Here is a 24,294-nt window from a genome sequence, read left to right on the forward strand (position 1 = left end):
ATGTCCTTCCCCATGGTCAAACGATCAACTCTGAAGTGTATTGTGCTACTCTTCAGAAATTGAAGAAACGACTTCAGCGTGTTCGTAGGCACAAAAATCTGAACGAACTTCTCCTTCTTCATGACAATGCAAGACCTCACCCAAGTCTTCGCACCCGAGAGGAGCTCACAAAACTTCAGTGGACTGTTCTTCCTCATGCACCCTACAGCCCCGATCTCGCACCGTCGGATTTCCACATGTTTGGCCCAATGAAGGACGCAATCCGTGGGAGGCACTACGCGGATGATGAAGAAGTTATTGATGCAGTACGACGTTGACTCCAACATTGACCAGTGGAATGGTACCGTGCAGGCATACAGGCCCTCATTTCAAGGTGGCGTAAGGCCGTAGCATTGAATGGCGATTACGTTGAAAAATAGTGTTGTGTAGCTAAAAGATTGGGGAATAACCTGGTGTATTTCAATGCTGAATAAAACAACCCCTGTTTCAGAAAAAAAATGTGTTGCATTACTTATTGAACTGCCCTCGTACTAATATGAATCTTAAGTCGACATGCTAAAAGTGAGAATGCAGGAAGCATACACAATTGCACTGGTATGGAAATGTACGAGAAGAAGCAAAATTTGGAAGATAGCGAAGTAGGTGACAGGCTGTTGCTCTATGATGGGCATGGTAAATCTAGAAGGTTATATTCACAATGGCGAGGTCCATTTGAAGTATTGAAAGCTGAAAGCACTAATTAAAAGAAATAAGGAAACAAAATTTACTTGCCAATAGACTGAAACAATTCTTTTAAATTTCAGGTATGCTAATCTGATGGAAAATATTCCAACTTCTCATAATGGTAGCAACATACACACAATTGACATCAGCACACCTGCCACATGACTTTCAAGTTATGTAGTTTCCACCAACTTCAGCATTATACTATGATAACTTAGGTTGGTTGGTTGGTTGGTTGGTTTGGGGAAGGAGACCAGACAGCGTGGTCATCGGTCTCATCGGATTAGGGAAGGATTGGGAAGGACGTCGGCCGTGCCCTTTCAGAGGAGTGATTTAGGGAAATCACGGAAAACCTAAATCAGGATGGCCGGACGCGGGATTGAACCGTCGTCCTCCCGAATGCGAGTCCAGTGTCTAACCACTGCGCCACCCCGCTCAGTTGATAACTTAGAACAAGTCTACATATACCGTACCACATGGAGAACTGTGATGTATGTAAACCTGGACTCTAAAGCAGAGCAATTTCAAAAAGTCTGAACGATACGTAATGCAGCAGTACAAAGGTGCAGAGAGACATACTACAACAACTGAATGTAGGATTAATAGTGTGTCGGTTATTAGATCAACAGGTAACACATGATGAAGAAAAAATTACAAGTCTGCAACAATTAGAACAACAGCTGACAAAGCATGAGATATTAAGAAAAAGAGGAGTCTCAGGCCAGGTAAGTAAAATACTTTTTGGCAGACTAGTTGAAGCAGATGCAGCATACAACAAGGAACATATAAATACCATGGAAATGGAAGGACCTCCAAGGTTGATGAAAAAATGTGGCAGTGGTGAGGACCACATTGTCTGGAGTAAATAGAATTGTTTATGCTTTAGAAGCAAATGAGCATGTCCCAAAGATGGGTGGAAACAGTGGAGTGTTTCATGAAAACACAGACGTGGGGTTTAAGAGGGTAGCTCCATTCATAACCGTAACAGAACAGTTATTGCAGCTGTCTGTGATATTTGGCCAGATATAGGAGGAATATGAGCAAATGAACGAAATTGCAAATGCACAAAAGAGGATACTGCAGCCTCATGTAATGAATCCTGTACAGATTGTGAAATATTTAAGTTTGATATGTGATGAACTAAAAGACATTAAGTTTTCTGTTCCTCTTGCTGAATAATCTGGTTATTTACTATTAAGAATAACTGAGTTAAATGGTTTTCATTCGGTTGTATATTAGGATATGTAATCAATATCTTGTTTACTGATAACTATGCTTTTAATTTGTACAGAGTACTTCCATTATCTACAGAAATTCCTCAAATGAAGGAAAATACGTTTAGAGTTCTTGCTGACAGAAGAGTCTAAACAGCAATATGTGAAACTTTCAATGGAGCAGTTGAACTGTAAAGAAGAGAGAAAAAAATAAGATGACTGTGTAGACAGTTCTTCACATTAATATCAATCTTTGACCCAGAAGAGTGTGAAGCAAAATTATTGCAACCAGTAAGAGAAATCCTAGAAGATTCCTTGACAAAACAGTCCCACTGAATCAAAGCACTGGACACATCTGAACAGTAATGAATGGTTATACTTAGCTGCAAAGGAGTTTTATGTGAGAAAGAAGCATCTAAGGACCTAGTAACGGAAGATACTGGTAAAATAATTTTTTATAGTAAGTGCAAAGATTACGGAATGAGATTATTCATACAGATAATGTGAATCTCAGTTAAAACCACAAAGAACGACATAATACCACAAATCAGTTTAGAATCAGACTGCTGAATTGTAAATGAAGGGAAGGAAAATATTTCTGTGTTAAGATTAGACTTATCATTAGACACTGATCACATTAGTTATGGTAATGTGTTGTTGTAAGCATTGAAAATTTTGTAAGAAGTATCCCAGAAGTATATGGAAATACTTTGATGATCTTGATTGTTGTGGGAAAATACATGTATGAACCACTATTTTAAATCAACGTCCCGAGATCAGTATAGCTCAGAGACCCCTCAACTAAGAGACTGAAATAGTTATTTATGAAAGGAGTGCTAATGAATGAGTCAATAGCCTTTAGAGATAAATGCTAAGATCAAAAGAACTTTGTAAACTACATCAGTAAAATGTAATTGTTGTCACTGAAGGAAAAGTATATGAAATCAACGTACTTTTTACAAAGTGGAATAACTGAATGTAATGCATGAAATGAAATATTAATATCAATGTATAAAATGTGTTTCAATGTAATAGAAGAAACTTAAATAAAATTAGTGTAACAAAATCAATGAATGTAAAAATCTTTAATGTAGCTATGCCAAAGGCAAATAATGGCCATTTCTGTGACAGGGGAGATGTTATATCCATAAGGAAAGTCAAATCTGAAGTACAATGTATAATACCAAATTAAGCACAACGTTAGTAGCAGTGGTAACCTATTAACTCTCGAGATGTAGCATGAGGAGCCACAGATCCAGAAGCAAGCTCATGAGACACCAGGCAGATGGACAGCTGTGCATAGTAACGAGCAAAAGAACTGTAAGATATCAACACACAAAGAGGGCCTTGTGTATTCTGACAACAGAGCCATTGGCACAGACTAATTAAAGACAATAGGAGGACAGCATTTCTAGTTAGAGAGAGAGTGTGGGATGAAAGAGAGTGGGCCATCTGGTGGGACTGCACTAAATCATGATAAGCCAATGAAGGCTTAGGACACAGTGTATGACCATACTGAGAGAGTCATCTCTACCCCTCCATCCAGTCTCTGAAGAATGCTGAACAATAATGCACAAATACAGCCCATAATGTGGCAACCAGTGCTTCACACTAAGGCATGCCAAGCAAGTGCAGGGAAGACACTAACAAAATTTGGGAGCAGGATGCCCCAAGCATATAGTGTGGCGACCTGTCTCTGAGCAGCTTTAGAAAAGTTGTTGGCAGGAGCTGCAGGCAGGCAGGCAGGCAGGCATCTAGGTGGATTTAATGAGAGTCCACTGCAGAGTTAGCAACTGGATCAGATGCACAGTTAGGCAGCAGCCAAAGGACTGTATTTTGTGGTGTGGGTTTCCTTAAAGCAGAAGGAATGGTGTTAGTCAGTCACCATCTCTGTATCAGACTTGACCATTTTGTGGACACATCTTATCTAGAGCAACTGGGTTGATTTGCTTAAATTTAAATAAATCTCAAATTGCTGAATGTTCTGAAGAGTTAAATTCAATTAACTCCAGCCTTTTACCTATCACAAAGGAGACTGCAACATCTTAGCCAGGTCGAAGTCTCCCTCACACTATGGCCAACCAGCTGAGTCTTTTGTTACAAACCGTGTCACTCAATCACAGGCAAAAACCCACATTTGGGACATGACAACAGGCACTTTGCTTTGTTTAAAACTGTATAAAATGTATAGATGAAGAAATCAATATGAAAATTAAAATTCATTATATAACATCTCATTGTAAATACAAATAAAATATATAAATCTTTGTAAAATGTTTAAATTACTCTAATGGAGGAAAATCTTTTGCAGAATGAATCTGTAATGAGTTACAGTCTCTCAGTTCTTCATGTGGACTGGAAGACTCTGAAACACTGTGTGTTGGCACTGATCCCAAGCTACACATTGGTTTGATATAATCTGATAACATAATTTGTTTTGGATGTGAATTGTGTTTTCTAAGAGAACTCCACGAAAGATTTTCCTTTGGAGTGGTAAAATTGGTTGGTGAGGATGGCAAACTACACCAATACTCTTTTGTCCTTTTAGTTCCCGACTTAAACTGCGCACCTAAGGCCTTACGTGACGAATCTTGCTTTTTCTGATAACCCTGTTTCCACCTTGAAGTGTCTCTCTCCTCACATAAGAAATCTGGTGTGGCTGACAATCCTGGCAAATCAAAAATGTTTGAAGCTGCAATAGATTTGACTTTACTGTTCTGTCTAGACATCTGAGATGTGTAGGAGTTGACTGCATGTACAGGCGAACTCGGTGAGCCACCAGAATACATGGATACAGGACTGTAATTGGGGACTTTCAGTTTTCGAATATCCGACCAATTAATGCACTGCTTCTGAGACTCCCTGTAAGACTGTCCCTGATCACATATCTCCGCAGATTCTACCTCCATCTTCTGTGAAGCCACATCTGGCATTGCCAGTTTGTCTTCAGTGACAGAGTGAGAGAATCCATTAACAAACTCAGTTTTTAAAAGTTTTGCACCTGGTGGACATTTATCACTGGGAATGACATCCTCTGCAAAACAGCCAGTTCCTCTTTCATGGCAAGTGATGGGAAGATCAGTCTGCAACAACAAATTAATTTCAAGAAATCAAACTGAAACAGCTGTTGACACTATCATCTACTTAATATTTGCCCTCAAGACAATCACTTCCAATGTCTAAAGAAACATACAAGGCGACTTACCGAACAAAAATGCTGGCAGGTCGATAGACACACAAACAAACACAAACATACACACAAAATTCAAGCTTTCGCAACAAATTGTTGCCTCATCAGGAAAGAGGGAAGGAGAAGGGAAGACGAAAGGAAGTGGGTTTTAAAGGAGAGGGTAAGGAGTCATTCCAATCCCGGGAGCGGAAAGACTTACCTTAGGGGGAAAAAAGGACAGGTATACACTCGCACACACGCACATATCCATCCACACATACAGACACAAGCAGCTGCTTGTGTCTGTATGTGTGGATGGATATGTGCGTGTGTGCGAGTGTATACCTGTCCTTTTTTCCCCCTAAGGTAAGTCTTTCCGCTCCCGGGATTGGAATGACTCCTTACCCTCTCCTTTAAAACCCACTTCCTTTCGTCTTCCCTTCTCCTTCCCTCTTTCCTGATGAGGCAACAATTTGTTGCGAAAGCTTGAATTTTGTGTGTATGTTTGTGTTTGTTTGTGTGTCTATCGACCTGCCAGCATTTTTGTTCGGTAAGTCACCTCATCTTTGTATTTATATACAATTTTTCCCACGTGGAATGTTTCCTTCCATTATATTGAAACATACAAGGCAGCGCATAAAAAATGGGCACATGACAGCAACAGAATGAAATATTTTATTAATAGTTGGATACACAATTTCTTATAAGTTAGATAGTCTCACACATATGTCATCATCTTGGTTTACAATTTTTGTCAAATGTCTAATACTATTGTGTGATTAAAATAACTTGCGACTTGACAGTGTAGGGGACACAGTCAATTAGTCAGGTAACTACAGTGACAAACTAGCTTTCCCTACCAAATCACCAAAAGGTGGGCAGGTATAGTACACCATGCTGCGAGTGAACAGTAGCATGTGGTGCTGATCATTTGCTTCCAGGTTTTCTCAGCTCTCATACGCAATTATAATGTACTTGAGTACTGAAGTATCCGGTGTTCGTCAGCTGTTGTTGTGAACTAATCATTTTGTAATAATGTTGTTTTTGTAGCTATTTCATACATTTGAACACAAGGATCACCTGAAACATCTGCATCTGCATCTACATCTACACGATTACTCTGCTAGTCACAATAAAGTGCCTGGCAGAGCATTCAATGAACCATTGTCAAGCTGTCTGTCTACCATTCCACTCTCTTATGGCACATGGGAAAAACGAGCACTTAAATTTTTCTGTGCGAGGCCTGATTTCTCTTATTTTATTGTGATGACAATTTCTCCCTATGTAGGCGAGTCCCAACAGAATGTTTTCACAATCAGAGAAGAAAACTGGTGATTGAAATTTCATGAGAAGATCCCGTCGCAACAAAAAACACCTTTGTTTTAATGATTGCCAATCCAATTCATGTATCATGTCTGTGGCACTACCTCCCCTATTCTGCGATAATACAAAATGAGCTGCCCTTCTTTTAACTTTTTCAATGCCATCCGTCAGTCCCACCTGATGCATATCCCACACTGCACGGCAGTACTGCAGAACAGGGCGGACAAGTGTGGTGTAAGCAGTCTCTTTAATAGATCTGTTGCACCTTCTAAGTGTTCTGCAATGAATCACAGTCTTCAGTTTGCTCTACCCACAACATTATCTATGTGATCGTTCCAATTTAGGTTATTTGTAATTGTAATCCCTAAGTATTTAGTCTACTTTACAGCCTTCAAGTTTGTGTGAACTATTGTGTAATCGAAATTTAGCAGATTTCTTTTAGTACTCATGTGAGTAACTTCACACTTTTCTTTATTCAGGGTAAATTGCCACTTTTCGCACCATATTTATATCTTATCTAAATCATTTTGCAAGTCGTTTTGATCATCTGATGACTTTACAAGACGGTAAATGACAGCATCGTCTGCAAACAATCTATGTGGGCTACTCAGATAGTCTCATACATCATTAATATAGATATGGAACAACAGAGGGCCTATAACACTTCCTTGGGGAATGCCAGATATTACTTTTGTTTTGCTCGATGCCCTTCCGTCTATTACTATGAATTGTGACCTTTCTGACAGAAAATCACAAATCCAGTCGCACAACTGAGGTGATATTCCACAGACACGCAGCTTGGTTAGAAGACGCTTTTGAGGAATGGTGTCCAAAGCCTTCTGGAAATCTAAAAATATGGAATCAATTTGACATCATTACTTCATGATTATAAAGAGCTAGTTGTGTTTCACAAGAATGATATTTTCTGAATCCGTGCTGACTATGAGTCAATAAATCATTTTCTCCAAGGTAATTCATAACGTCTGAACACAGTATACGTTCCAAATCCCTAATGCAAATTGACATTAAGTGATATGGGCCTGTAGTTCAGCAGATTACTCCTGTTTCCTTATTTGGATGTTGGTGTGACTTGAGCAATTTCCCAGTCTTTAAATACGGATCTCTCTGTGAGCGAGCATTTGTAAATAACTTAAATATGGAGCTATTGTATCAGCATACTCTGGAAGGAACCTGAGTGATATACAACCTGGGCAGGAGGTTTTACCTTTATTAAGTGATTTAAGCTCCTTTGCTACACCGAGGATATCTACTTCTGTGTTTCTCATTTTGGCAGTTGTTCTTGATTGGAATTCAGGAATATTTACTTCATCTTCTTTGGTGAAGGCATTTCAGAAAACCGTGTTAAATAACTCTGCTTTAGTGGCACAGTCATCAGTGACTTCACCGTTGTTATCACGCAGTGGAGGTACTGATTGCGTCTTGCCACTTGTGTGCTTTAGGTATGACCAGACTCCCTTTGGGTTTTCTGCCAGATTCCGAGACAGAGTTTCGCTGTGGAAATTATTATAAGCATCTCGCACTCAAGTATGCGCTGTCTTTCGAACTTCAGCAAAACTTGGCCAATCTTGGGGATTTTGCGTTCTTTTAAATTTGGCATTCAGCCTAGCAGCAACTGCCTTGTGGTCGCTAATCCCTGTATCCATCATGATACTCCCTATTTGTCCAGGATTATTTGTTGCTAAGAGGTCAAGTATGCTTTAGCAACCATTTATGCTTCAATTGGGCTCATGAACTAATTGTTCAAAATAATTTTCTGAGAAAGCATTCAGTACAATTTCAGATAAGGTTTATGCCTGCCGCCGGCTTAAACATATAATTTTCCCAACATATCGAGAGTAGATTACGGTCACCACCGACTATAACTATTTGAAATGAGACTCAAGTTTTCTTTCAACTGTTGAGCAACTATATCTTCTGAGTCAGGGGGTTGGTAAAACGGTCCAATTAATAGTTCAGTCCGATTGTCAGATATAACCTCTACCCATATATTTCGCAGGAACTATCTACTGCAATTTCACTACAAGGTAAACTACTTCTGACAGCAATACTCCCCCCGCCAACTGTATTTAACCTATCCTTTCTGAACACTGTTAGGTCATTTGAAAAAATTTCGGCTGAGCTTATTTCTGTACCAGTAACTATTTTAGCTTCAGTGCTTTCTATTAGGGCTTGGAGCTCTGGTTCTTTCCCAATACAGGTACGACAATTTACAACTACAACACTGATAATTTCTACAACTACCTTACTATGTTTTACCTGCCCCCTTTTAGATGGATGCCCTTTCTGTGGTTTCCTGAGACCCTTCAAGTCAAAAAAATGCCCAGTCGCTTCCATACAGGCCCCACTACCTGTGTAGCCACTTCCTGTGTGTAGTGAGACGCAGTCATCCAAGAATACGGTCACCTGCTTCAAGAGTATTGAGGATGGAAAGTGGAATTACAATCTACGAACAAAGCTGTGAATTTGTGAGCAGTGTGTGCAAGTACTTTTAACTGGGATGTAATATTTGTGGACTCATTCTAGATGTTAAATAAGTGGAGGACAGAACAGGCCTGAACATTTATTGTCTATGATGCTGAGAACTAAAGAAAATGGGAAGGAAGTAGGTTGGGAAAAGTTGGCAAGAAAAGTAGTTATGACAGATGAGTAACCAAGATGGATGCATTCCATCAGTATACAATACACAGACAAGTAGATGGTTACCATCAATGCCAGGAATACCCTACTTCAACAAAATTCTTTTCAGGTTGAAAGAAACTGTGTTTGGTTTCTGTCATGAGAGGTTTTCATCTCTGACATCTATTATCAAAAGAAGCGACAGTGTCTCAGAGATGTCAGTATTTGTATGTCATTAGATACATTTTGTTTGGAGACACTGATTTGCTAAGACATGGGTCAATGTATGTCACACATTAACAAAAACCTAGGCGAATCACACAGTACAAGTAATAACACAAGCACCAAAAGGTAAGTTTTACTGGATAATCATCCTTCACATTGTCTCAGTTCATAGCTTCATACCTAACTGCTTGTTGCTGTTTACTTCCATGAAGCAAAGCAACTATCATGAGGAACTGAGCACCATTGTTCTCACAGAATGGTTTGCTAATTTTCTGCTAAAAGCACATGCAGCCTGAAAAAAGTATGATCCACAGATTTCAGCTGTATTTTTAATAATATGCATCTAGCAACTAACAACCAAACCCAAAAAAGTCGACTAACATTAAGCGTTCTAAGAGTGTAATTTTCTTGCTCAGTGACAAACATATTTACAGAGACAGTACTATTTTAATATGTGCTTAATTTTAATTGTCATCACTGAATTTGGCCACGAGTTAAGTGAACTTAGCCCCTTACCTCAGAAGCAGAAGAGAACCCACTGCGGGATTAGAGAATGTGAGGGAGTAATGTTTCATTGTATGTCTTCCGGTACTGACAACTGACGAGTGTGTATGACTCTACCTATCAGCTGCTACAGTACAAATTTTGACCCATAAGTAACATGGATTTGTGTGCGCACATTACAGAAATGCGGTACATGTTTGTGAAAGGAATATGAAATTAAATTAAGGCAATTGTAATACAAGACAGAATGTAGAAAAACACACATTCTAAACATTTAGTGAACATTTATGATCATGTCTCATATTACATAACGCATTTAAATATGAACTACAGTCACTGTTATTAATCAATCATCCACCCACATACGCAAAACAATACTTCATCGAGCAATTACAGTGTCATCTTTGATATCCCTGAGGTGCAACAACTTGAAACAGAGATCAGTTGACATGAAGTGTTCCAAGTGAAGCTGCCTTTTAACAATCAGTAACACACTAATTTATGTCAGTTACCAACTAATAACAAGATCAGTACATACAGGGCTTGAGGTGCCACCCTACAACGTCAGTACTGGCTCCTGAACAAAAACGTTTGACAATCACTGAAGTAGGGCCAGGCTTCCTCCATACCATACCCACTTCCACCCGATATAACATCATCTATGCACCCAGGTAAAAATAATGTGGCCAAAAACAATAAAAAAAAATTTCTCTTACGGAATTCAGGCTAAGAAGCTACTGCAAAAGTGTCGTAGGCCTGGTCCTTGTATGGTTGCTGGAAAAATAGATCAAATAGATGTTGTAGGAAAGTTCTTGTAGAATATAAATATTTTTGGATTAAAGGAGAGAACTCACAGAAATCCAAATGTGTTCTCAACAGGTACACACAAAAGAAATAACGAATAATGCTTACTAGCTTTTGGAATTATCCTTTGATGAACTGCAACCCCCCCCCCCCCCCCTCCACACGCAAGAGCGCGCACTCACGCGGGTGCGGGCCCGCACGCACCTACATGGTGAATGAATGCTACAATAATGGCAGGTGGTGGACTGGTTGTGGTGGGTAGGGTGGGTAAAGAAAGAGTTGGCTAATGGCTCGGAGGGAGGCATGCAGATTGCTGGCTGGGATTTAGGAGGGAGAAGTGGTGGGTGTATGGACTTTCATGACTATAGCAGCCAATGAGAAGCAGTACATGTTCAAGGCAGCATGGGGGATGTGAATTAGAAGAGGGTGACAGGACATGAAGGGGAAACAATTGGGTGGAGGGTGTGGAGACAGTGGGTCATCTGAGATTGAGGCCAGGACAACTACAGAAGCAGATGATGTGTTGTAAGGATAACACCCATCTGCATAGTTCAGAGAATCTGGTGGTGGAGGGAAGGATCCAGATGGCTCAAGCTGTGAAACAGCCATTGATTGTGTTCAGCTCCATGATGTGACAATAGTTTGGTGTTGGCCATTCATTCTGGTGGGCAGTTGGCTTATAGCGATACCATGTGAAAGGCTGTGCAGTGTTTGCAGCAGAGCTGGTGTATGATTCAACTGCCTTAAAAGGTGGCCCAGCCTCTGATGGGGTAGGATAGTCCTTTGGCAGGCCTGGAGGTGCTGGGTGGGTGGATTGGACAAGTCTTGCACCTTGGTCTGTCTCAGGAATGTGATCCCTGTAACAAGGATTTGGGTGTGAGAGTGGCATAAGAATGGATTAGGATGTTGTGTAGGTTGGTGGGCAAATGAACGCCAGTTTAGGAGGGATGGGAACAATCTTGGGTAGGATGACCCTTGTTTCAGGGCAGAATGAGAGAGAAAGCCCTGGCAAAGGATATAGTAGCTGTTTCTTGGGGTTGAAGGGAGGATCGGGGTGTGTGTGAGGAATGGCACAAGGAATCTGACTGGGGACTAGGTTTCTTTTGGGGGAGTTCTTGTCACCGCAGACACCTTGTCCATAGGTAGCTAGGCTGAATGGAAGGCACTTCATTGACATCTTCATATCTGGACTCAGGCCCAAGGCCCTACCCACATTCCTTTAAAACCACTACACATTTTCTCCCATCCACTTCATCCACTTCACTTCACCTGGTTCTCCTCTAAACTACACATCACCTTCTTGGACATTGACTTCCACCTTTCTGAAGGCTCCATCCACACCTCCGTCCACATTGAACTCACCAATCACCAACAGCACATGCATTTTGGACAGCTGCCACCCCTTCCACACACACACACACACACACACACACACACACACACACACACACACACACACACACACACAAAAAACACCCTCTCCCACACAACCTATCCACCTGTGGACTATATATCTGCAGTGACGAGAAATACCTTGTTAGTGTGCTGAGGGTCTAACAAAGGCCTTCAAAGACAGGCAATACAACCCAAACCTAGTCCACAAACAAATTTCCTATGCCATATTTTCACATAAATCTAATCCTCCCACCATCCCCCAGAATCAGCTAGAAAGGAGCATCCCACTCTTCGCTCAATATCACACTGGACTGGAACAACTGAACCATAGCCTTCACCAGGATTTTGATTATCTCTCATTCTGCCCTGAAATGGAAGGCCTCCCACTGAACATTCTTCTCACCCCTCCTAAAATTGTGTCTCATCACCCACCCAACAACATCACATCGTAGTCCATCCCTATGCCACTCCCACTCCCAACCTCTTGTCACACGATTATAATCCTTGTGGCATATCAAGGTGCAAGACCCTGACCAATTCACCACCTATTCCAGTCCTGTCAAACGACTATCCTACCCCACCAGAGGCTCGGCCACCTGTGAAAGCAGTCATATCATATACTAACTCTGTTGCAAACACTGTGCAGCCTTTTACACTGGTATGACTACCAACCAACTGGCCAACAGGATGAACGGCCACAGTTAAGCTGTTAAGAACAAAACTGACATCTGGGGGCAGAACTTGCAGTTTAACACAACATGTTCAATTTCAATGGCTGTTTCACAGCCCGAGCCACCTGGATCCTTGCCTCTGTCACCAGTTTCTCTGAACTACACAGAAGTGACTTATCCTTACAACACATCCTCTGCTCCCATAGTCAACCTGGTCTCAATCTCAGATGGTCCACTACCCCTACACCTTTCACCCCACATTTTCCATTATGTCTGTCCTATTGCCCCTCCAAATTCACATCCCCACATTGCCTTCAGCATGTGCTACTTCCTGCCAGCTGCTACAATCATACAAGTCCGTATACCAACCATGCCTCCTTCCTTCCCACATTCCCTGCTGGCAAGATGGCTGCATCCCTCCAAGCTGTTAGCCTCACCCCCAGGCCCTCTCCTTGCCTCCTGCCTTCCTCTCTCTCTACCCAGACCACCCAACACTATCTCCACAACTAGTCCACCTGCCATTAAGACTAGCTGGCACTATATAGTGTGTGTAGACCTCCGAAAGCTAGCAAGTTTTCTTCCTTTTGTGTCTTCCTATAGACAACTCAACACATCTGCTTTTGAGTGAGTGGTCTTCTTTAATCAGTAAGATCAAATAGAAGACCATTTCTGTCAACTCTTGCACTAGTTTAAGATCTGATGAAACGGACAGACATTCTTCGACTTCCATTGCACCGATTATACCATAGTTGCAATTTTTTCTGAAATATTCATTGATGTTATTGCCCTGTTCGTCACAGTCATTTGTTTATTACTTAACAATGTTTCTCTGATGGCCAGCTAATGATCATGCATCAAAAGTGAGTGACACACATGCTGGTAAAAATGTGCCCCTTTGCTTGCTCTACTCAGACCTGCCAAAAGTCTCAAGTTATTTTAATTGCAGAATAAGACTCTACTTAATGTCACTAATTGCACTTTTATTTATGAAATGAAATCTGCCAAACTTAGATTCCAATGATAATTAACTAATTATGCTAGAAATCTAACTTGCACATACTTAGAAAGGTACGTAAGTTTACATGTTTGTTTAATATCAAGTTCATAAACATATGTTTTATCTCTCAAAGTTTTCAATAGGTAAAATCATTATATTTCAAAGCCACCTGGCTAATTCTTGCAGTTCTGTACCAGCAAATTTTTCCTTGCCTGTGAGGGCTCACCAGCAGCAAACAATAAAGTTACAAAGATCTTAACAGAAGAAGACATTTTCCACTTTAGCTTCTTAGCACTAAAAGAATTAAAAATACAGTGAATTTTGGTATTGTTGGGCAACCTTTCAAAATGGCATGTTGAAGCTGTTCCATGACAAATATTTGAGTGAATTACTAAATTATTCTAGTAATTTCATGTACTACCCTTACTAAACTTCACTGGACCCTATCATATTTGGGCAGGTTGGCTGCCAACCGGTGTAAGTCATAAAAATTGAAAAATGGCCAAACACCACTTAAGACAGGAAGATATTTGTATCTGAGAAGCGGCACAAATCCTAGTTCCACTGTTCACTACTACACAGCACAAAGAGAACGAAATTTTATTACACTAAACAAAACTACTACGCACCTCGGTAATCAGGTGGTTTATGTTCAACTGCTTATAGCAGTCAAGCCACTACCACTACCTGATAACACTAATTACTTGTGTGCTCCACGATCTGCTGTGTGCAAACATTCATGAAATTACAATGAAATGAATACCCTTAGCCGCATATAGGCGTTGATATAAGTCAACGGGGACAGTACATATATAAAAAAACATTCATACTATCAAATTTGTAAAGTGAAGACAAAAGTAACACGGCCTGTGTGTTAAAGACTGTTTTATTTATTTATTTATTGTTCCGTGGGACCAAATTAAGGAGAAGTCTCCTTGGTCATGGAACGAGTCAATACATGAAATTATAACATGATATTAGAAACAGATAAAATGAAATATAAAAATACATATTCAGGTGACAAGTCGTAAGTTTAAATAAAGAAAATCAACAATGTAACACTGGAATTTGCTTAATTTTTTAGCTCTTCCAGGAGCTCCTCGACAGAATAGGAGGAGTGAGCCATTAGGAAACTCTTTAGTTTAGACTTAAAAGAGTTTGGGCTACTGCTAAGATTTTTGAGTTCTTGTGGTAGCTTATTGAAAATGGATGCAGCAGAATACTGCACTCCCTTTCTGCACAAGAGTCAAGGAAGTGCATTCCACATGCAGATTGGATTTCTGCCCAGTATTAACTGAGTGAAAGCTGCTAACTCTTGGGAATAGGCTAATATTGCTAACAACAAACGACATTAAAGAAAATATATACTGTGAGGGCAATGTCAGAAAATCCCAGACTATTGAATGGGGGTCGACAAGAGGTTCTCGAACTTACAACACATATAGCTCGAACAGCCCGTTTTTGAGCCAAAAATACCCTTTTTGAATCAGAAGAATTACCCCAAAAAATAATACCATACGGCATAAGCGTACGAAAATATGCTAAGTAGACTACTTTTCGTGTTGAAGTGTCACTTATTTCAGATACTGTTCTAATGGTAAATAAAGCAGCATTTAGTTTATGAACAAAATACTGGACATGGGCTTTCCACAACAGCTTACTATCTATCCGAACGCCTAGGAACTTGAACTGTTCCGTCTCGCTTATAATATGCCCATTCTGTCTGATCAAAATATCGGTTCTTGTTGAATTGTGAGTTAGAAACTGTAAAAACTGAGTCTTACTGTGATTTAGCATCAAATTATTTTCCACAAGCCATGAACTTATTTCATGAACTACATTATTTGATACTGTTTCAATATTACACACAAGATACTTCACTACCAAGCTGGTGTCATCAGCAAACAGAAATATTTTTGAATCACCTGTAATACTAGAAGGCATATCATTTATATAAACAAGAAACAGCAGTGGCCCCAGCGCCGACCCTTGGGGAACGCCCCACTTAACAGTGCCCCATTGGGACTGAACATCACTACCACTCTCAATATTGCGGAGAATTACCTTCTGCTTTCTGTTCTTAAAGTAAGAGGCGAACCAATTGTAAGCTACTCCCCTTACTCCATAATGGTCCAACTTCTGCAGTAATATTTTGTGGTCAACACAGTCAAAAGCCTTCGTTAAATCAAAGAAAACACCTACTGTTCGCAACCTTTTATTTAATCCATCCAAAACCTCACAGAGAAAAGAGAATATAGCATTTTCAGTTGTTAAACCATTTCTAAAACCAAACTGAACATTTGACAGCAAATTATGTGAATTTAAATGCTCCAGTAACCTTGTATATACAACCTTCTCGATAACTTTAGCAAACACCGATGGCATAGAAATAGGTCTATAATTGTCAATATTATCCCTGTCTCCCTTTTTATATAGTGGCTTCACTCCCGAGTACTTTAATTGGTCAGGAAACCGACCACTCCTAAAGGAAAAGTTACAGATATGGCTAAGTACTGGGCTAACATACATAGAACAATACTTCAGTATTCTGCTAGATACCCCATCATATCCATGAGAGTCCTTGGTCTTAAGTGATTTAATTATTACTCAATCTCCCTCTTGTCAGTATCATGGAAAAGAATTTCAGGTAACAGTCTCGGAACACTTTTTTCTAAGAGCGCTATATGATTCCCTGCTGAGACTAGGTTTCTATTTAGTTCACCTGCTATATTCAGAAAGTGATTATTAAATACTGTACATATATGCGACTTATCAGTAACATGAACATTCCCACTACTCACTGATTCTATATCCCCGACCTGTCTCTGCAGACCAGTCACTTCCTTTACGGCTGACCATATGGTTTTAATTTTATCCTGAGACTAAGCTATTCTATCTGCATACCACATACTTTTTGCCTTCCTAAGAACATTTTTAAGCACCTTACAATACTGTTTGTAATGAGCTGCTGCATTTAGATTCTGACTGTTTCTAACGTTTTGATATAATTGCCACTTTGTTCTACAAGATATTTTTATCCCTCTAGTCAGCCACCCAGGCTGCCTGTTTGTGCTAGTACCAATATGGATGTGACTGCTGCAGTTCTCCAGTCCAAAAAGGTAAGTAAATATGATGAACATCAATATATTGCAAAAAAGGTTGTGAAACAGTGGCAAATCTTACAAGGGTCATTCAGGTAGACTCATGTTGACTAAAAGGATGCTTTCAGTTAAAACATTTCAACACTATATTTATACATTGTGATTGAAAGTTTACATTTAAAAGTTATTGCTGTGCCACAATTTATTCAAGAAATATTATGGGTTTACAGCGAGCTGCAAACTTTAAATTTACTCTCCAGAAAAAGTAGACTTTAGGACATACTCCACTTGGCAGCCAACCTGCCCATCCCATCAATAAGCACATGGTGTGGATGTTGCTTCTTCCTGTACTTGTGTTTTATAAAAATGCAGATTACCTACATTCCCCTCTTCAAGCTATCAATGGTACCCGAGCATAGTGGGTCAATAACACAGAATAACTGTTTATTATAGACATCTTAGCATGTATCTTGCAATAATACAATATCTGTGTAGGACGATTGTTGCTTAGCAAATAGAAGATTTGCTAAATGGAAAAAAAGCCTGTAAATGAGAAGGATAAATCAGTTTAAAAGATATAAAATGGAATAAGTTCCAAAGAAAAAGCTAGAATGGCGCACAAACAAGACAGATGAAGTGAAAGGCTGGTGTTGAGACAGGATTGGGGGGTTGGAATGCAGTGGGAACAATTGTGCGAGTCTCCAAAAACCCATTCCTGGTTTCAGAATTACATAATGGCTGGGTTCAAAACATCATCCATCAGCAAATGCCCAAATAAATGAATGTCTGGAACAGTACAAAGCACACTGCTTACACTGAAGAGTGCCTACATTTTTCCCATCATTTCGTTTTTCAAATAACCACAGAACTGCTCATAAATGACAAACTGAATTTCTGCCTCACTAAAAGTTTTGAAATGCTGATAGGGGGTCACTACCAATTTCAAGTATGAAAGGAGCCAAAATTCTACTCTAAATTTATACATTCAGTACTCCAGTATGGTATCACTGTATTGCAAGACATGCCTAGTTTGTACAAGACAATAAAAAACATGATGATACACATATTTTTGTATGTTTGTATCATGCAAACATATCCTATTCCATACTCATCAGAGAAGCACTGTAGCATCTTTTGGGGCAGTTATCCAAAGAGCTCCAACATTATTATCCTGAAATCAGTGCCATGTTTGGTCACCAATTTTTAAATAGAAGTTAACAAATCCGTCATTACTACAGAGAGCTGGCACATTTCCTACTTTTGAGTCAGACAAGTTAACAGAAACTACACGAAATGCATTGAAGGTGTCAAGACATGGGGGCTACAGATTGCAGAAGGCACGGTATAAGGTCAAGTGGCCTGCACTATTTCTCATTCATTGGTTTATTTGTGGACTATGATAAGCCATTTATGACACCAAAACTAAACAAAACTGGAAGGAACATCTGGAATGAATGGGAGAAATAAAGATTCCAAAGATGGCCTTACTATAGCAACCCAAAGGAAAAAAGAACATAGGACGGACAGTTAAAAGACCGGACTGAAGCGAGAACAGGTTTCTAGGCCTAAACTGTTACAGAAAGAAGAAGAAGAAGAAGACTGACCTCTTAGTACTGACTCCTCTTATGCAGAATATACAAAGGATCTCCAATATTAACTATCTTAAGTTTCTTCCACATACATACCATTTCTGGTTCGTCAGACAGCTGCAAAATTTTCCTGCGGGCTAGGCTATTCAGTAGAGCATTACGGCTAGGTTTCAGCTTTGGAGGATGCACAAAAAGTCTTGGTTGTGAATGCTTTGCACCAGGTAATACTAATTCAGTATTCGAAGCCTGAAGCTGTGAAGATGCTGATTTATTTAATGTCAAGGTTGTATGCTCTTTGTCAGAGAGAATTAATTTGTTGCTTGCTTCTTCCAGCAAATCTTCAACACCAGTATCGCAAGAAATACCATTCAATTGTTCTTGGCTGTGGCCTGAAAAATAACAAAAATGAAACATAAGCGATTGGATGTGGCAGGGAGACAGGGATCAACTAGAGTAGGCAACTTGAGCCACACAGGGAATTTTTAGTAAACTTTAAAGACCGATGTTAGATATTTAGCACCAAAAAGAAAACACACACACAAAGCAAAATCAGCCGGAAGCAAAACCATACGAGCTAAAACTTTTTCTAAACAGCTCATTAAAGAAAGTAAGAACACAAATTGAAAAACAACAACACATTTTGCTGTTCTATTAAATAAAATTGTCTTCTTATTATGCTGGTTTTTAAAATAATTAGTCATTCAGGGAAGGTTAACTTGTTTTTTTAAATTATTTAATACTTTAATTCTTAAAATGGTTTCAAGGAAAACAAGTGAAGTTAAATAGCTAGCTTTAACTTTTTGAAATAAGTACTCCATGCTACACACTGTGGTAAAATTAATTGGTCTCTCTGTTTTTATCTAGAGGATTTCCTTTAACCTCATCTGTAAATAATTTATATCTTTATGTTGTTCATGGAAATACATCTCGCAAGCCACAGGGTGCATAACAATGCCGTGAAGAAAGATATTTTTTCAGTGTATATGGATGCTGCTAATGGAGCACCCCAAGGCTTTTTATTAGACCCTTTATTCAAAATTTTTGTAACAGATACAGTGCACTATCTGTCAGTGGCGAATGCAGTGTCTGAAATAGTCTTATTACAAGGAACTGCAAAGCTGGTTTACTGCACAAGATTTACACTACAGCATAAGAAGTGGGAAGATAGTTGAGGGATCAATACCTGACGGTGTGTGGCGGAGGGTACCCTGAGTACCTCTATCGGTTCTCCCTTCTATTCCAGTCTCTTATTGTTCGTGGAAAGAAGGATTGTCGGTATGCTTCTGTGTGGGCTCTAATCTCTCTGATTTTATCCTCATGGTCTCTTTGCGAGATATACGTAGGAGGGAGCAATATACTGCTTGACTCTTCGGTGAATGTATGTTCTCGAAACTTTAACAAAAGCCCATACCGAGCTACTGAGCGTCTCTCCTGTAGAGTCTTCCACTGGAGTTTATCTATCATCTCCGTAACGCGTTCGCGATTACTAAATGATCCTGTAACGAAGCGCGCTGCTCTCCGTTGGATCTTCTCTACCTCTTCTATCAACCTTATCTGGTACGGATCCCACACTGCTGAGCATATTCAAGCAGTGGGCGAACAAGCGTACTGTAACCTACTTCCTTTGTTTTTGGATTGCATTTCCTTAGGATTCTTCCAATGACTCTCAGTCTGGCATCTGCTTTACTGACGATCAACTTTATATTATCATTACATTTTAAATCATTCCTAATGCGTACTCCCAGATAATTTATGGAATTAACTGCTTCCAGTTGCTGACCTGCTATTTTGTAGCTAAATGAAAAGGGATCTATCTTTCTATGTATTCGCAGCACATTACACTTGTCCACATTGAGATTCAATTGCCATTCCCTGCACCATGCGTCAATTCGCTGCAGATCCTCCTGCATTTCAGTACAATTTTCCATTGTTACAACCTCTCAATACACCACTGCATCATCTGCAAAAAGCCTCAGTGAACTTCCGATGTCATCCACAAGGTCATTTATGTATATTGTGAATAGCAACAGTCCTATGACACTCCCCTGCGGCACACCTGAAATCTCTCTTACTTCGGGAGACTTCTCTCTCCATTGAGAATGACATGCTGCGTTCTGTTATCTAGGAACTCTTCAATCCAATCACACAATCGGTCTGATAATCCATATGCTCTCACTTTGTTCATTAAACGACTGTGGGGAATTGTATCGAACGCCTTGCGGAAGTCAAGAAACACGGAATCTACCTGTGAACCCGTGTCTATGGCCCTCTGAGTCTCGTGGACGAATAGCGCGAGCTGGGTTTCACACGACCGTCTTTTTCGAAACCCATGCTGATTCCTACAGAGTAGATTTCTAGTCTCCAGAAAAGTCATTATACTCTAACATAATACGTGTTCCGAAATTCTACAACTGATCGACGTTAGAGATATAGGTCTATAGTTCTGCACATCTGTTCGACGTCCCTTCTTGAAAACGGGGATGACCTGTGCCCTTTTCCAATCCTTTGGAACGCTATGCTCTTCTAGAGACCTACGGTACACCGCTGCAAGAAGGGGGGGCAAGTTCCTTCGCGTACTCTGTGTAAAATCGAACTGGTATCCCATCAGGTCCAGCGGCCTTTCCTCTTTTGAGCGATTTTAATTGTTTCTCTATCCCTCTGTCGTCTATTTCAATATCTACCATTTTGTCATTTGTACGACAATCTAGAGAAGGAACTACAGTGCAGTCTTCCTTTGTGAAACAGCTTTGGAAAAAGACATTTAGTATTTCGGCCTTTAGTCTGTCATCCTCTGTTTCAGTACCATTTTGGTCACAGAGTGTCTGGACATTTTGTTTTGATCCACCTACCGCTTTGACATAAGACCAAAATTTCTTAGGATTTTCTGCCAAGTCAGTACATAGAACTTCACTTTCGAACTCACTGAACGCCTCTCGCATAGCCCTCCTCACACTACATTTCGCTTCGCGTAATTTTTGTTTGTCTGCAAGGCTTTGGCTATGTTTATGTTTGCTGTGAAGTTCCCTTTGCTTCCGCAGCAGTTTTCTAACTCAGTTGTTGTGCCACGGTGGCTCTTTTCCATCTCTTACGATCTTGCTTGGCACATACTCGTCTAACGCATATTGCACGATTGTTTTGCACTTTGTCCACTGATCCTCAACACTATCTGTACTTGAGACAAAACTTTTGTGTTGAGCCGTCAGGTACTCTGTAATCTGCTTTTTGTCACTTTTGCTAAACAGAAAAATCAGAGACATAACAAAAGCTGTAAGTATTATACTGCTATAATTACAAGTCTATGGCATTATCACACATCTTACTAAAATCAATGAACATAGGTTAGATGATTTTTCACAGTGGTAAAAGTACATGAAGTACTGAAAAAATAATAAGCAAATGCTACATTTAAGAGTTTTTTGGGGTTGCTGGAATAGTGGAACAGTATTATGTGCATACTATTCAGATATCAAAAGGCTTGTATGATTTGGTTTGATGTTCAGGGGCCGCACAGTTTTAAGAAAACAATCATTTATACTTCAGAAATAAGTGAACAGGATAACGAATGGTGTTAAGAATACAAAACGATGAGTGACCATATTTACAGAATTTAAAATCAAGTCTCTTTGAGATTTATATGTATATCAAAGTTTGCTTACAGGAAGTGCACAGGCAATTTTCAGCATTAAGCACCCAAGTTCCTAACTACAAAAAGAGGAGTGGAAATGATTTCCATTATGACATGAGTAGCTATCTGCATCTACAAGATTACAATGCCATTCATATGTAAGTGCTTGGCAGAATATTTCTGTACTGCTCCACCCAGAATAGCATATGGAAAAAATAAACATTTTCATCTTTTGATGCAAGCTCAAATTTTCCATATTTTATCACAATAATCATTTTTTCCATTGTAGGTGGGCATCTTCAAAATACTTTTGTATTTGGAACAGAAAGCTGGTGATTGGATTTTCATGAAAACATCTCAATGCAACAAAAAATGCCTTTGTTTTAATGACTGCCACTCCAACTCACATATCATACAAAGTCAGATCATAGATTTAATGTACAGGGACTTGTCAACACTGTAATTACAATTCAAATGTATTACAGGAACAATATATAACAACAGCATTAATATAAAAAAACAAACTACTACAGTCACTTATTTGAAATAAAACTGCTAAGCTTAATTAACAATCATTTGCTTTTTTGCCCAGACTTTCACATCATCATTCAGAAACTATTATAGGGAATAATAGCATTTCTACACTAACAACTTTCATAGCTTTTGTTTCAGTTGCCCTAGCTCCAGGCTGTGGATTTGTTTATTTTTTAGAATATTGTAACCATGTATTCTGGGATTTGTGCATATAGCTGGGAAGCATGAAATTTCCCATGTTCCTAGTGCTGTATTGATGTTTAAAATTATTGTCTATGAATAACTTAGGGTTACTGTATACAAAAAGTATCAGTTCATAAATGGACAAACAGAGGGCACTTAATACAGTAGAGCCATGGTAATTCGAGCTAATTGGGACTGAGGCTGCCTCGAATTACAAAAAAAAATCTGAAAATATGGTATCATCATTAAATCAAATTATGAATAAATGGTTAATAAGCACAATAATTATTAAAAATAACTAAAAAGCCAATATTGAGCATATCTGTGTTATATGTACATATATGGACACACATTTAAAGTTGCAAAACTATAAGTTACACTTTAAAGAAATTGTCCACAGTCTTGTTTCAAAATATAACTTAGTTTTCTAGCAGCAATGTTGTGTCTTCTTCTATGAGGCATGATGTCAGTTGGAGTAGCTTCCACTTGCCACTCGATATAATGCAATGCCACATCTAGTGCTGCCAAATCCTTGATTTAAGTGATCACTGGTACAAATTCTTCAGGAAATTCCTTGTCATAGCTGTCTTCAGCAGGTTCAGTAATCATTTCAACAACTGCAAGATCTGTAACTTGTAACTGTTCATCACTGTTCGTACATTCTCAAATATCACTCGCATTCACATTTTTACACCCAGCAAGCTTTTCATCAGTTCTGCCAATTGTAGGTCATCTTCATCTGTAGTGTAGGTATCCATTTCATTCCATAAAATCTGGTTCCAAGACATTTTAGCGCCTCCGCCTTTATTTCAGACCATAAATCAGCTATCCAGTAAACTACATCTTTTATCGTCATCTTTTTTTAGAAATTCTTTGATGATTCCTTCATCTTCTGTTTGTAGAAGCATCTGAAGCAAAAAACGATGACTCCTCTTTTTTCAAGCGTTGTAAAATGCCTTAGTCCTATTTGTCCTCATCATAGTGTGAACCAGCATTGTCAAGCATTAAGATTACTTCGGAAAGCAGGCACTTTTTCTAAAATCCACTTCTTAGAAATATTTTTGTCCATCCAAGCAGATTTTTGGAGAACATATGTAACAGGCAGTGCAGAAGCAGTGATATTTTTTAATGCTCTATGCTTAGCAGACTTCCCAATTACCAACACCTTCAGTTTATGGTATCCACTTGCATTCGATGCAGCATGAACTATTAACCTCTCTTTATATTTTTTTGTAGCCCAGGGCAGCCTTTTCTCCTTTTGAGGCTATAGTTTTAGAAGGAAGCATTTAATAACTTAGCCATTACAGTTGATCAGCAGTGAGACTTTCTTCTTGTATAATTTTTATTAATTTCTCACCAACTGTGTAACAGTTTGAGAAGCTGCAGAAAGTTCTTCACTGCAAATTTCAAGCTGCCTTATGCCATATTGCTTCTTCCACCTATCCCATCATCCTGAACTTTTAGTGAAATGGTCCTCACCTTCCTTAAACTCATTCCTAAAAAATACTGCTGTTTCTTGTAGAATAGGCCCTAAAAATGGATTTCCTTCTTGTAACAATATTATGAGAAGGAAAGTGGCTAGTCACCATATAGCTGAGAT

At 39.3% G+C, this 24,294-nt stretch overlaps 1 protein-coding gene across 1 annotated transcript in view; it reads right to left on the bottom strand.

Moving 5' to 3' along the window:
• Positions 1-24,294, bottom strand: part of LOC124606050 — a 117,683-nt gene that overhangs the window by 13,988 nt on the left and 79,401 nt on the right. Inside the window, exons 4-5 of the mRNA XM_047138009.1 lie at positions 18,449-18,741; positions 4,579-5,020 (exon numbers count right to left, since the gene is read on the bottom strand). Of these exons, the coding sequence (XP_046993965.1) occupies positions 4,579-5,020; positions 18,449-18,741 (735 nt within the window). The remainder of the gene's footprint in view (positions 1-4,578; positions 5,021-18,448; positions 18,742-24,294) is intronic.

The sequence above is a fragment of the Schistocerca americana genome, chromosome 3, assembly GCF_021461395.2.
Source record: "Schistocerca americana isolate TAMUIC-IGC-003095 chromosome 3, iqSchAmer2.1, whole genome shotgun sequence".
Classification (NCBI taxonomy): domain Eukaryota; kingdom Metazoa; phylum Arthropoda; class Insecta; order Orthoptera; family Acrididae; genus Schistocerca; species Schistocerca americana.